At 36.2% G+C, this 12,549-nt stretch overlaps 2 protein-coding genes across 5 annotated transcripts; both read right to left on the reverse strand.

The window, feature by feature from the left end:
• Positions 1-2,954: 2,954 nt before the first annotated feature.
• LOC141642736 (ATP-dependent Clp protease adapter protein CLPS2, chloroplastic-like) lies at positions 2,955-5,283 on the reverse strand. Its single transcript, XM_074451654.1, has 4 exons — positions 4,783-5,283; positions 4,575-4,673; positions 3,907-4,016; positions 2,955-3,273 (listed from the first exon to the last, which is right to left on the reverse strand). Exons 1-4 carry the CDS (start codon positions 5,045-5,047, stop codon positions 3,193-3,195), a joined length of 555 nt encoding a protein of 184 aa, XP_074307755.1. The 5' UTR covers positions 5,048-5,283; the 3' UTR covers positions 2,955-3,192.
• A 486-nt stretch (positions 5,284-5,769) lies between these two features.
• Positions 5,770-7,721, reverse strand: LOC141629580 (double-stranded RNA-binding protein 4-like). 4 transcript variants are annotated; one of them, XM_074442572.1, is made up of 6 exons: positions 7,568-7,721; positions 7,200-7,450; positions 6,911-7,127; positions 6,651-6,761; positions 6,488-6,519; positions 5,770-6,272 (listed from the first exon to the last, which is right to left on the reverse strand). In XM_074442572.1, the coding sequence occupies exons 1-6, from the start codon at positions 7,602-7,604 to the stop codon at positions 6,117-6,119; spliced, it is 804 nt and encodes a 267-aa protein (XP_074298673.1). In that variant the 5' UTR covers positions 7,605-7,721; the 3' UTR covers positions 5,770-6,116. The 4 variants fall into 4 exon arrangements, with proteins under 4 accessions (XP_074298673.1, XP_074298663.1, XP_074298670.1 ...); XM_074442562.1 differs by having other exon boundaries at positions 6,488-6,531; XM_074442569.1 differs by having other exon boundaries at positions 7,200-7,456; positions 7,568-7,699.
• Positions 7,722-12,549: the final 4,828 nt, after the last annotated feature.

Here is a 12,549-nt window from a genome sequence, read left to right on the forward strand (position 1 = left end):
GTGCTCTTTTTCGTCAATATCACTTCTGCCATTCACCACCACCAACAACTCGCCTCGAAAACACCATAGCCACGAGCGTCGCCTTCCACCACCAACACTCACCGAGTCTCCTTTCAACCACCATCACTCACTCAGTCATCTGGGTAATGTGCAATTTTGTGAAAATTTTGATTGATTGAGGAGGAATTGGGTTTGGGCAATGTTCAATTTTGTGAAAAATTTGATTAATTGAGGAGGAATTGGGTTGGTGAATTGAAATTAGGGTCTAGGATTGGGTGATTTTCATTGAAGGATGATATAATGTTATTTGAGGTATTCTTCAATTGAAAATGTCAGAGAATGAGAAAACCCCAATTAAACCCAACAACACCTCCGGTTCATGCTGATATCTTCATCTTCAAATGAGTTTTCTTAGTAAAGACATGAAATTGATTGTTATCTGGAACTAAACTGTGTATCTTAGAAGCAAGTTGATCCATAATGTAGTATGCACATATGTATTCGAAGCAAGTAGGAATCACAGCTCAAAGCCGATATGACGTGATTTCTCATCTAATGACGATGAAGATGTTCCGATAAATCGGCTCAACTCTTGTTTATCCACCTTGTTTCTTGGTGTGACATATTGTTGCGGTTGATCTATTTGCGGTGTCGAGGAAATGCCCTAGTCTTGTCAGTTGAAAACTCAAATTGGCTACTAAATCTTTTCTTTATATTATTTCAGTCATGAAGAAGATTGGAGGAAGTAAGGGAGTGAAGGGATGGAGTAAATGTTTAATTTGTTTAAGTGATTAATGGAGAATGATAAATGAAGAAGATGAACATAGAGAAGGGTATTTTTGTCATAAAAGTAGGTTTCTAATCAGAAAATTCAAATATTGACGGAATATGTCATCGAATTGTCCAAATGGGTGTAAGTTTTGACCTAGAACATTTTATGGGAGTAAATTATTAAAAAGTTTTCATAAGGGAGTTATTTTAGAAAACTGATATATAAAAGGGAATAATTGTTAATTTACTCTACTAGTATATATATATTTGGCAACAACCATGGCTCAGCCTGTGGCATTTGACCCTTGAGTATAAAAGTACAAGCCATAGTTAGATTCTTGTGTACCAATTATATATTTTGGCAACCAGCACCAAACAAAGCCTTGTCTCTCTAGTAAAGAATGTCAACCCTTCCCACGTCAAATGCTAAGGCTGTAGCTACAGCTAAATCTAAAGCTGAAGCCAGAAGTAGAAAAACACACAATTTCCTCCAACAACTACACTTTTGCGGCACTTTAACCGTGAAAACGATTGCATCGGCGCTCCTTATTACGGTATTCCTGTGGCTGTTCGCGCGTCTCCCAGATCCGCAAGTCCATGTCACGGGTTTCAATATCCAAGCACTTAAAGCAACAACAAAACCATATCCAACAATTATTAACTACAACTTTACCATTCACAACCCCGACCTTTATAAAAGCCTTCATTACATTGTTCTTGTGTTGCGCATTTCTTACTCAGGAAACTTCACAGAATACGGTGCAACAATAGACTTCGACGTGGATGGGAATGGGATTACTCAGGGTCCTGGAAAGACCAAGGTTTTGCCTGAACATACTCTTGATTATAGTTACACTGCTCTGGGGGATGTTTCTGATCAGCTGCTTAACCTTAAGACCATCCCTGATTACATGCAACTCCATTTTGTGATGGAATTTAAGGTCATAGCTTTCAATAGGGCCATCGCTTCCAGACAATTGATGAAGACTGCCCAACTTTATTTTGACAAAGCTGGCAATGCTATTATCAGTCACCCTGGAGGTCTTGCGCTTCGTTGAACAAGGTTTGAACTTTGAACAAAAATGATCAAAAGTATTCGTTCTAAGAGTTATCATGATTTTTTTTTTTTAAATCCGTTTTGCTACTTCTACCGTTGCGCTTATTTTCCAATTCATGTTTTTCATTTTGACTTCTAAATCATTCTATCTATCTATATCTATATATAATTACTCCTATGTATCAAATCTCGTCTTGTATGATGTTTTTTTTCATCAGTGTAAATAATAATGCCTCTAATTGTATTATCCATATAATCGACCAACTTTTGGATACCAAATTCAAGACTAGAAAATACATTACTTGAATTGTTAATACACATACTCTCGTATTATTTGTATTATTTATAAAATGTTTGTTATTTTATTATGTATTTATCTAAATTTCGTTAAATTAAATTCAGAGTACAAATTAAGTAAAAGGATTTTCTACCATATAAATTCAAAACATATAATTAACCTCGGTCATGGGTTATTATTTACCCCCTAAATTCCGATGTTATTTTCGAAAATGCCTTAACTATCATACTTATAGATGGTCAAAGTCAAAGGTTCAAAATGCCCAAACAATCGTACTTTAGGTTTTTAAAGGGCTAAATTATGTCAAAAAAAAAAAAAAAAAAAAAAAAAAAAAAAATTATTGATGTGTAAATAATAATCACATTATATTGATGAGTGGATTAGAGTTTCGGCTTGAATCATATTACGATCAAACCATGTTCTCCTTTATGAATTATGATTCCAATAAAACTTAAAATCTTTTATAATCAATGACTAACACATCTTCAAATAAATAGTTTCAAAAAACATCTTCTCATGAACAGGAATAAATTTCCCTTAAGATGGTCAATTTCGTCTAAAGCATAAGACGGAATATTGTGCGTGGTCAATTTACAGTAAAATGCAACTATTTTTGATAAAAAGTTGACAGAACAATAACCATTTTTAATAAAAAGTTGACAAACAATTCCCTAAACTATAACATTTTCTTGTTAAAATGGTCACATGTGTTAGCATTAAGATGACGATATTTTGCACCAGTCTACAATATAGACGAGATGTGACCGTTTAAATGAGAATTTGGGCATGAACATAATGTAGAAGTTTTTTAATAACAAGTAATAATTGATGGGAACCAATTCCAGGCGTGAACCAGTTAATCTGTAATCACCAATATGTAATTCAATATCATATCAAAATTTTGTAATTAAGAAAGTATCTCTCTTCCTAGCTAGTAGCTACCAAAGTCTATATATGGCTACAAAATTATGCTTACATTTTCTCTGTTCTTCTGATCAAACTCAAGTCTCAATGACCTCAAAAAATAGCAGCACTCTCAAGTCTCAACGTTCTTCTCTAAAACGGATTATACTGTGTTGGAGTCGGGCTCAATAGACGAGCGTAGGCCCTTTTGCATCATCATTTGAGAGTAAAATTCAGCATGCTCCTATCATTCACAACAACCGGGTGTTAATTGTGTCAGACTGGATCACATTTAGGGTAAAACATGGCTAAGGAAACAAACATTATTGGATGCGACACTCAAACTGGAATATGTTAAAACTATTCGATGACAAAAAAAATTGAATGCGCACCAATCAAGAATTAAGAACGGGTTACTCCAACTTTTAAAGTCCAGCCCCGCGAGCACCACCACCGTCCCCCAACCCAATAAAACCACTATCCAAAGTCCAATTCATGGTGTTTGCTATTAGATACTCCCTCCGTTCCGGTCATTTGTTGTCCGGGACAGAGGGAGTATTAGATAATGAAAATTTATGGTCAAAGACTCATAGTGCAAAATTGACAGTTTTGAAGGTCAATATACATATCAGGTTTGAGAGGCAACACCATTGGCATATCCAAGTTATATAACTTATATGTAACACACACGGACTCGGGACACCAAGAAAAGCTACATATGTAGGATGTTTTGTGCAGTTTGCTTAATATTTATGAATTATGATGGAACATTTTAGAATTTGCAAAAGCAGAGAGAAAATTCAAAGGTTCGCCCCTGCAGAACACAAATGAGCACAAGTGTGATAATGTATGATCATTGTCTAGTTTATTACCGTACCTTTACTGTGACTATGACCACTGCAACACCGTCTTTCCGTGACACATCGAAGAGTCTTCTCGCATCATCTGGTGTAATAGACGGAACAACTTGTGGTAACACCTTTGCGACTGAATACATATCAGACCATACAACTTAGCAACATGTTTTTAATAACAACTCCCACCGTTCCAGTCAATTGTTGTCCTTTGGTTTTGGCACAAAGACCAAGGAAAGGGATGAGGGCCAATTATAAGACGACAAGTAGACCAAATTGAGTGTGAATGATCAAATTGCTCATCAAATGCAATCCTAAAATAGAAAAGGCAACAATTGACTAAGACATCCAAAATGAAAAAGGACAACAAATGGCAGGAGAGTAAATGTCGAATATATGATGCTCAATAAAATAGTATTCCGTAGAATACTACTCCCTCCGTACCGATCATTTGTTCTCCTTTCATTTTGGCACAAAGAATAAGGAAATAAGAAGAGACCAATTACTAAATGACAAGTGAAATAAATTGACTGTGAATGATCAAATTACTCATCAAATTCATTTTTAAAATAGAAAGGAAAACAAAAGACTGAGACACCTAAAAATAGAAAAGGACAACAAATGACTGGTACAGAGGGAATACGAAGCAGCATAATTGTAGATGAAGAGCAGGAAGAAGTTGGTTCATTACCAAGTTTCTCAGTATGACGCTCATCATCCAGCAGCAACACCCTATAACTGTCTCCACTTCCGGTACTTCTCCTATCTCTCACCCTTCCAATGTCTCCTCCTACATAAAAGAGAAAATCATCATTGCGTTAACATGTCCCACAAATTGTTAGATAAGCTGAGCCTTACCCGAATCAATCGATAAAAAAAGAAAAGGTAATGAAAGTTACCTTGTTGGACTTGAGTAGAAGGGTCAAACTGGGACTGATCAAAAGATGGTCTTTCCAAGACAGCACCACCTCTTGAAGACCCAAATCTTGCTTTCACTTCAACTGACATAGAAGAACCAATACAAAACCCTTGATTTTTCTCTTTGTCCTCTATTGTTAAACTCACATTTAAAGGCATAGATTTTGAGACTTTAACATTGGGAAGTTGTAATTGCCTGAATTGGGTACTTGTATTAGCCAAAGATGTCATCACTGATGAAGCCATTAATGATGAACCTCAGCTATTAATCACAAATGTTGTGGGATTTCCAAATTTGTTCAAGTGATAGAATAGAATGCTACTGTTTCAGTTTTGAGGTTTCTCATAAATAGAGAGAAGACTGATTTGGGGATTTAATTGTGGATTAAAACTTGCCTTGTGTCACTTTTGTTACCAATCAAATGTCTGATTAGTGTTTTTTTCCCCAAGAAAACCCAATTAATATTTCACAAATTCTCATTGTATATGGCTATAGACGAGCCAAATATTCAACCACTTTAAGCAAAACGGACCAAATGTCATCACCTTAACGCCAAATATCACCAGTGTCATTTTCTAAGCTACAACAGGTAGTTTATCACATTGAAATGGTACTGGTGACATTTGGCATTAGGTAGTGACATTTGGCTCGTTTTGTTTAAGGTAGGTGGATATTTGGCCCGTCTATAACTATAAATAGATATTTCCTGTCTATAATAAGACCCTTTGTTAATATTTTGATGAGTATCATTAGTCCACAAATTAGTGCAGGTGGGTCTTGCTTTTTGGAGTGATAAGGCCGCTCGAATACTAGTCACTTGGTATGTTTGATTTTGAGGGTATGACTGAAAATAAATTGGATTTTCAAAGAATAAAGTGAGACAAGAATTTTTGAACAGGGTTATCTAAATCATTATATTACTAACAAAGAATAGGAAAAAAAACACAAATAAATGATTAGGGTACTGAGAGTAAAAAGTACGAACTCTCGGCCTCGAGCTCGCAACATTTCACATAGTGATGAATTCGACCATCACTTACGAGTTACTATAATACGATCTGAAACGTTTACTCGGGTCATTGACTAATGTTAATGGTGATTCACAGTCATACATGACTACTAACAATAAACTTGAGTCCAACTACTTAGTTACTCCACAAGTTTTAAGTCTTACATGATTCACTACAGTTAAAAGATAAGTATGTCTAATGTCAAACTCCAGAAATACAAGGAACAGTCCTGAATTTGGCATCTTTTTTGTGTTATGACGCATACTCATCCTTAAAACAACATTGTAATAAGTGTAGTTAAAAACTAAGGAAGACGGCCATGTTGCGGTTTCTTTCTGTTCATGAAACTACCACCTTGTGCCGTATTTCCCAATCCAATTCTGACCCTCCGAGCATCAGGCTGTCGTCGGAAAACAGGTTTGTTAACAGGACTGGAGGAGTAAGGAGCTGATGGTATGAGCTGCAAGGCAAGCAACAAAATAAAAGCAATTGATTTCTGTCCCCATCATAATAAAATGATTAAAATCATAATATTGGTAGCACTAGACGATATTGACATTGGATAAACCTATCAAACCGATCACTCGAGTTAGATTTAAGTTTTAACACGATTGGATCAAAAGTCTAAGAATTTTGGGACATAAACATTTCACTTAAGAGCTCTATAAAACTTACCATTCTTTTCACTTGCGAGCCATCCCCTGGGCCTGCACATAATTCTCAAGAGTTTAGGAAAACGCGTTAATACAGTATATGCATAAGTATCTTCCTATAAATACGCTAATTTGATTACGGTTTATATGAAAATAAATACGAGTAATAAAATTGGTGATCTCACCTTGAGAGCCCATAGTCTTGACCTTCTTCTGGTTGAGCTCCGAAGGGCTTACATCTATAGGTGCACCACACTGTTTCCTCTTGTGGTTCAGAACATCTCTGCAGTCGGTTCCTAAAAAGAAACCAAAATGATGCTTAAGCATTAACACTAACAATAATTCAACTCATCAATTTGAGGCATCTCCATGAGTATTTTGATCCCTATCTTATCAGTAAAATGCTCAGAAATGCAAGTCATACAGTTTAGACATCAAACTTTACCAAGTAGCGACTCAAGAGCAGTGCGTGCAGCAAATTGTTGAGCCTCTCTCTTGCTTTTTGCTCCAGCACCAGTGAAGGTCTTGTCATTTACAGTCACTCTTGAGACATAAACAGGAAGATTTCCTTCTCCTTCTCCCAGTATTGTCTTGTACATTGGGATTTCACCATGATTCTTCAATGTTAACTCATGTAATATCGACTTACTAGATCTTGATTCCTGAAAATTATATACTTGGATAATATAAATACCATTCTAGGGCATGACATTAAAGCATACAGATATACACACCTCGTCAAGCATGGGCTTAAAGCCAGTTTGTTGAACATTGCTTAAGATGCATTCATAAGCAAGTTTGGCTGCATCTTGCTCAGCTTCTCTTAGGCGTCCAAAGGTAGACTTAGATGTATACTCCACTCCATCCACATAGACTGTCGTCCTGAACTTGGGTGCATGCTGAAACCCCTCATTAGCTGTTCGATAAGCCGGGAATGGCAGACACTGCTTTTGCGTATACTCTTGCAATTTGTTCTTGTACATGCCTATATCTCCCAAATTAACAACAAATTAAAACTTCCATCATCTTTGACTCATCACTTTGACATAATTAATTGAAATGATTTAACTAAAAACTGAAATATTAACGGATAGAAACTTACTAGCAAATGTGGAATGAGATGAAGGCTTGTTGGCCATGCTTTCTGTAATTAATAAAGTTTCACGTAAAATTTGTGAAGGCAGGCTTGTTCTATAAAGCTACACAAAGGCTGTAGTTTTTATTCCCATGCTTTTAGAGGGAGGGAATCTGTATGTACTTTGGGTGAATTTGGATGATATACATATATCATGATTGCATGCATGTACTAGCTCGATGATTTGTGTTATTCTGTGACTAGCTTGCCAATTGCCATAATCCTATTCTGCTATTCACAATCTCATTCGACTAGGGAATAATATGAATATTAATTAATATTTTCAATTTGATTATGTGACGTTCCAATTAATTTCATTTAAAGATCCTAAAGTTTTAGATTGGATATTGGTTGAGGGTTGAATTATTTGTCATATTGATCCCTGGTTTATAGCAGGGGTAAGCAAAATATATGATACGGTTATGTATCAGAGGTAAAATTAGCGACAACATTGTTATCGCGACAAAATTGCAGAAGGGAGATAATATTTTTAGAAATTGAAGGAGCATGTAAAACATTATTAAAATTAATAGAAGAGGAAAAGGAATTGGTAAATAAACCAATATTGGCGATGTGAAGTGAAGATCCATCACCAATAAGTAGCTCATCGTTCCCGTCATATGGCACGTGAAGGGCGAGAGTGGCAAGGTCATTGGATATGTGGCCCCATTATCAATGATCCAGTCCGAGGGGGGAAGTAGTATGAGTTACGACAACGGGGTTGGCATGGGGACGGTAGCGTTTTTGTAACACCTCCAACTACCCAGCCAAGGCAATTGGGAGCGTTAACAGCTAAATGCGGGGTAACTCACAAAAAGTGCGTGTTAATTGATTACATAAAATGAATTATACAACGTACAATGTCTCGACTACTACAAACATTATTCTAAGCAAGTCTACATCGACTATCATGTGAATACTCGACTCGACTACGAATGTCCGTGGCTCAGCCCATGTCCCGCTCATCATCGATCCAAACCTCTAATCTAACTGCTCCCTAAACGGAAATAGCATATGGATCATCATAGACCACCACAATTAAAGAAGATGACAGTTTACACATAACCAACTCTCGTCAGTCTCAGTAATCCCCCTATAACTAAAAGAATAAGAGATCTCCAATATTTTCCCGCCTAAATGAAAATTACTCTATAATTGGACTTCAGTATGCCATATCTACAATTGGCCCATATTGTTCCGTCATATATACAATTGGCCCATACTATTTAATTTTATATAATAAATACTTAATTTTGATACATACATCCTACAAGTTGAGAGTATTCATAGTTTGTTATTTACTTCTAAAACGAAAAACTTACGTATAATATATCTTTATACTTACGCTTTAACTTAATATCTATCTCTGCTCAATGTGAACATTTAAATTTCGTTTAATTTTTTAATTTAGCATATACATAAGTATATATATTACAGCACATATCTTATCTGATTGTATTATTAAGGACATTACGTTTATATTACGCCTTTAGTGGATATACTGTTATAATATCAATATTTTTTAAAAACAAAGTTAATAAAACAGTTTCAGTAAAACCGGCAAATCTTATACGGATTAAAGTGTTGATCTTCTCTTTTCTGCCTATTAAAAAAAACATTACTAATAATAAATTTTATAATTAAATTTTAACTGGAGTTAAATATTATTAATATAATTATTAGTTTCTCTAATATGCCTATCTACAATACCGCGCATTCGCGCGGGATATATACTAGTACAATGCAATGCAAATCCAAGGTTGAATCTTCTCAAAAGATGAAAGAGGTAAAGAAAAGATGAAGGATGGTGTTGAATGTAATACTCCGTATTTTATCATAAGTTAAAATAGTATTTTAAATGACAATTTATTATTATTATCCCCCGCCTTATTTTTTTGTAAAGTATATTTTGTTTTATATATGGAGAGATAGGGGGCAAGATCCGGTGAGTTTGCCACTTTTTGTGAGTTACCCCGCATTTATATACCATTGGATCTAAATGTAGATACCTCATTTCTGCACCTCTCGCAAACCACCCGGTGATGATTGGGCCGCATGTTTGGTACGCGGAACGATTTGTGACAATTCGTAAGATTATCGTCAAGTGATTGCTCAAATATTAATGTCTACCTCTTAGTTGTCATCTACGTGCCGATACGGTCATTTTGACAGTAATTAGAGTACATTCGGAGTCCGGGCCTAAAACCGTCTCCATTTTCTGATAACCGTTAAATCCCGAGTCAGAATGTTCTGGAATATTCCGGATATTTCTATTCCATATTTCATAAATTTTATCTTTTGGCAAACAAATTTCCCGTAATATTCACATAAGATATTAAGGAAAACCGAATTATTTCCGTCCTACCATAACTCAAACACGGAAATCTTTCTTCCGCAGGAGGAAACCCCTTGGGAACAGACGCAGCAGTCTTTGCGCCTCTTCCAAGAGACGCAGGATCGCCGCGCCTCTTCCCGTGCCCTTTCTCGCGTATTTCTCGTATCTTTTTCATATCTTTCCGAGATTCACTTCCAAAGAGTCTCTGAAACCCTAATTCCTCCACGTGATTAGTATAAATAGGAGCCTTCGCTCCTCATATTTCTCACGCGAGTTTCCGCCCTTCTCTTCTCCCTTTGCATTCTAGACTTTGTTCTTACTTTTTGGCGTCTACGTGCTTGAACTTTCGACCACGTAAGCTCCGATCCTTCTGAGTACCAGCCTCCCCGTTTGCATGACCGACCAATTTGACCAACTCCACCATAATCAACATAATTAATCTAATCGTTTTCCTCTTACAAGGGCACTTTCTTTGCATTCGCGTCGAGCATCACTAATCGATATCTTAGTCCTTCTCGTTTCATCAACATGTAAGTCTGAGGGTGTAATCTCTCTTTTATTTATTGTATTTATTTATTGTATCATCATCAATTGTAAGGTTTATGTCGAAAATACCATTAAAACCGATTTCTAAAACCATGCTTTAAAACCTCTTTTTACGGATTTCCAGTAGATAACCGTCGAGAAAGGACGCAGCAACTGCTGCGCCTCTTCGTGAGGCTGCCGCAGTTCTTGCTTCCTTTCTTCTTCGTTCGTCCTCTGTTATTCGTCAAAGTTCTTTTACTTGTTTTGTTTCTTGTTAATTCTTCATCATTATAGTTTATCATCTCACATGTATATTCATTATTCATCTTTAATATGTTTTAAATCATCACAAATCCGACTTAAATCCCTTATAATCTCATATTTGCGGGTTTTCGTCATTAAATTCAATTCCGGGTTATAGAGATTCAATTCTTCAATATTGGGTTTCTGGAATTCGTCTTTGATATATTTTTCATCTGTTTATTCATATATTCGTCATTAATCCATCATATTTAACTTAATTAATTTGTTTAATTTGTTAATATTTTTCACTCCTGTAATTAATCCATCATAATTCCGTCTCATCCATGTTTTACTGTTTCCACGACCCATTCATATGTTAAATAACATGCTAATCACTTCCATCCGAGTAAATAATACCAATTGATCATTAAATCACCAATTAACATTAACGGCTTGCAATTACGGCTTCACAGCCAGAACTGAGCCAAGGAACAGACGCAGTGTCTGCTGCGCCTATTCCAAAGGACGCAGCTCTGCTGCGCCTGTTCCTGGCTGAGTTATGTCCCTGAACTCCGTTTCTGCCTTGACGTAGTGTAATTAGTTTACATATTAACTAACTATTAACCGTAATATCACGCTAATTCTTGTTCGTTAATTTATTTGATTCTTTCTTTCTTTCTTATTTTTTTCTCAAATCATCCATTTTAAAGGTATTTTCGACATAAATCGTCTAATCCAATGTAATTATTGTAATTTTCATTATTGTAATTTATAATTATTGTATTTCTTTTATCATTTGTATGTTCTCACATGTAATCAACATTAAATCCTACTTCGACCCAATTGTTTGCTAATTAATTGTTCACCGACTTAGTATTAATTCTCACATGTTAGGATTAAAACGTTGGATGTTGCATTGCATGCATGTAGCCGACGATATATCAAGTACGAATAACTTCCCTAATCATTAGTAGAGGCCGCTATCGAGGCGGGCGGGATATATCAAGTACGAATAACTTCCCTAATCATTAGTTTGGCGACTCCGCTGGGGATAATACACTTACGTGTAGCAAGGGTGAAACTTGAACAAGGTTAGGGAATAGTTTGTACAAGACAATTGTCGGTTTTCATAACTCGGTCTTCCTAGACCGTTTTATTCGACCTTCCTAGGCCCAACCCAACCCATTCGACCAATCATCCCGTCTAAACGGTCCTAATTCTTATTTGGGCCTAAGGATGGATAGCGATTGACGTCATCCATACCATGATGCTTACTCTTGTTTGTATCAAGGGCCTTCACTACTTGAGGAAATGGACTAGGAATCGGCCTTACTCTTGTTTGGTACGAGCCTCTCCACAGACTTCGGGTTTGATGGTTCGGTATGGCAACCCACCCTTTAAACCAAAACCCTTTTTAAATGCACTCAGCATCCCGTTATAATGCTTGTATAAATATTTGTACCTTACGTGATCACCGCTTCTAAACAAAACCATGACGATTTTTCAAATCAAACCCCATTTTCAAATAAAATTTCGAAATAGGCTTTCAATTAGCGCAAAATCCGGTCAAAACTCTGTCCGTTTGTCGTGTCAAAATTCGGGCCACAAGCCCATTTCAAAGCCTCACTTCGAGTCCACTCCTACAACTACACTATAGTTGACTAGGGCACACATTTTCGAAAACCTTGTCTTTATTCAAAGCTCACTCAACACAAGTGGCACACACCCACTTCATGAGTCAAAACATTTCTTCTTTTAGCAAGTGTGTTAGAATGATCGATCGTGTTTTGATTCGTCGCCGATCTCTTATCCAGTTTTCAAGATGCCCGGATCAAGTGATGAAACA

This window comes from Silene latifolia, chromosome 2 (assembly GCF_048544455.1).
Source record: "Silene latifolia isolate original U9 population chromosome 2, ASM4854445v1, whole genome shotgun sequence".
Taxonomy (NCBI): Eukaryota; Viridiplantae; Streptophyta; class Magnoliopsida; order Caryophyllales; family Caryophyllaceae; genus Silene; species Silene latifolia.

Bases quoted from the DNA above. Each gene is read 5' to 3' on its own strand.
- LOC141642736 (XM_074451654.1), bottom strand. From the start codon at position 5,047: ATGGCTTCATCAGTGATGACATCTTTGGCTAATACAAGTACCCAATTC. The intron at 4,674-4,782 runs GTAACTTTCATT...TCTTTTATGTAG, and splicing joins TTCTACTCAAGTCCAACAAG to GAGGAGACATTGGAAGGGTG. The intron at 4,017-4,574 runs GTAATGAACCAA...ATATGTATTCAG, and splicing joins GCGTCATACTGAGAAACTTG to TCGCAAAGGTGTTACCACAA.
- LOC141629580 (XM_074442558.1), bottom strand. From the start codon at position 7,604: ATGGCCAACAAGCCTTCATCTCATTCCACATTTGCTA. The intron at 7,457-7,567 runs GTAAGTTTCTAT...TTAATTTGGGAG, and splicing joins ATCTCATTCCACATTTGCTA to ATATAGGCATGTACAAGAAC. The intron at 7,128-7,199 runs GTGTGTATATCT...TATAATTTTCAG, and splicing joins TTAAGCCCATGCTTGACGAG to GAATCAAGATCTAGTAAGTC.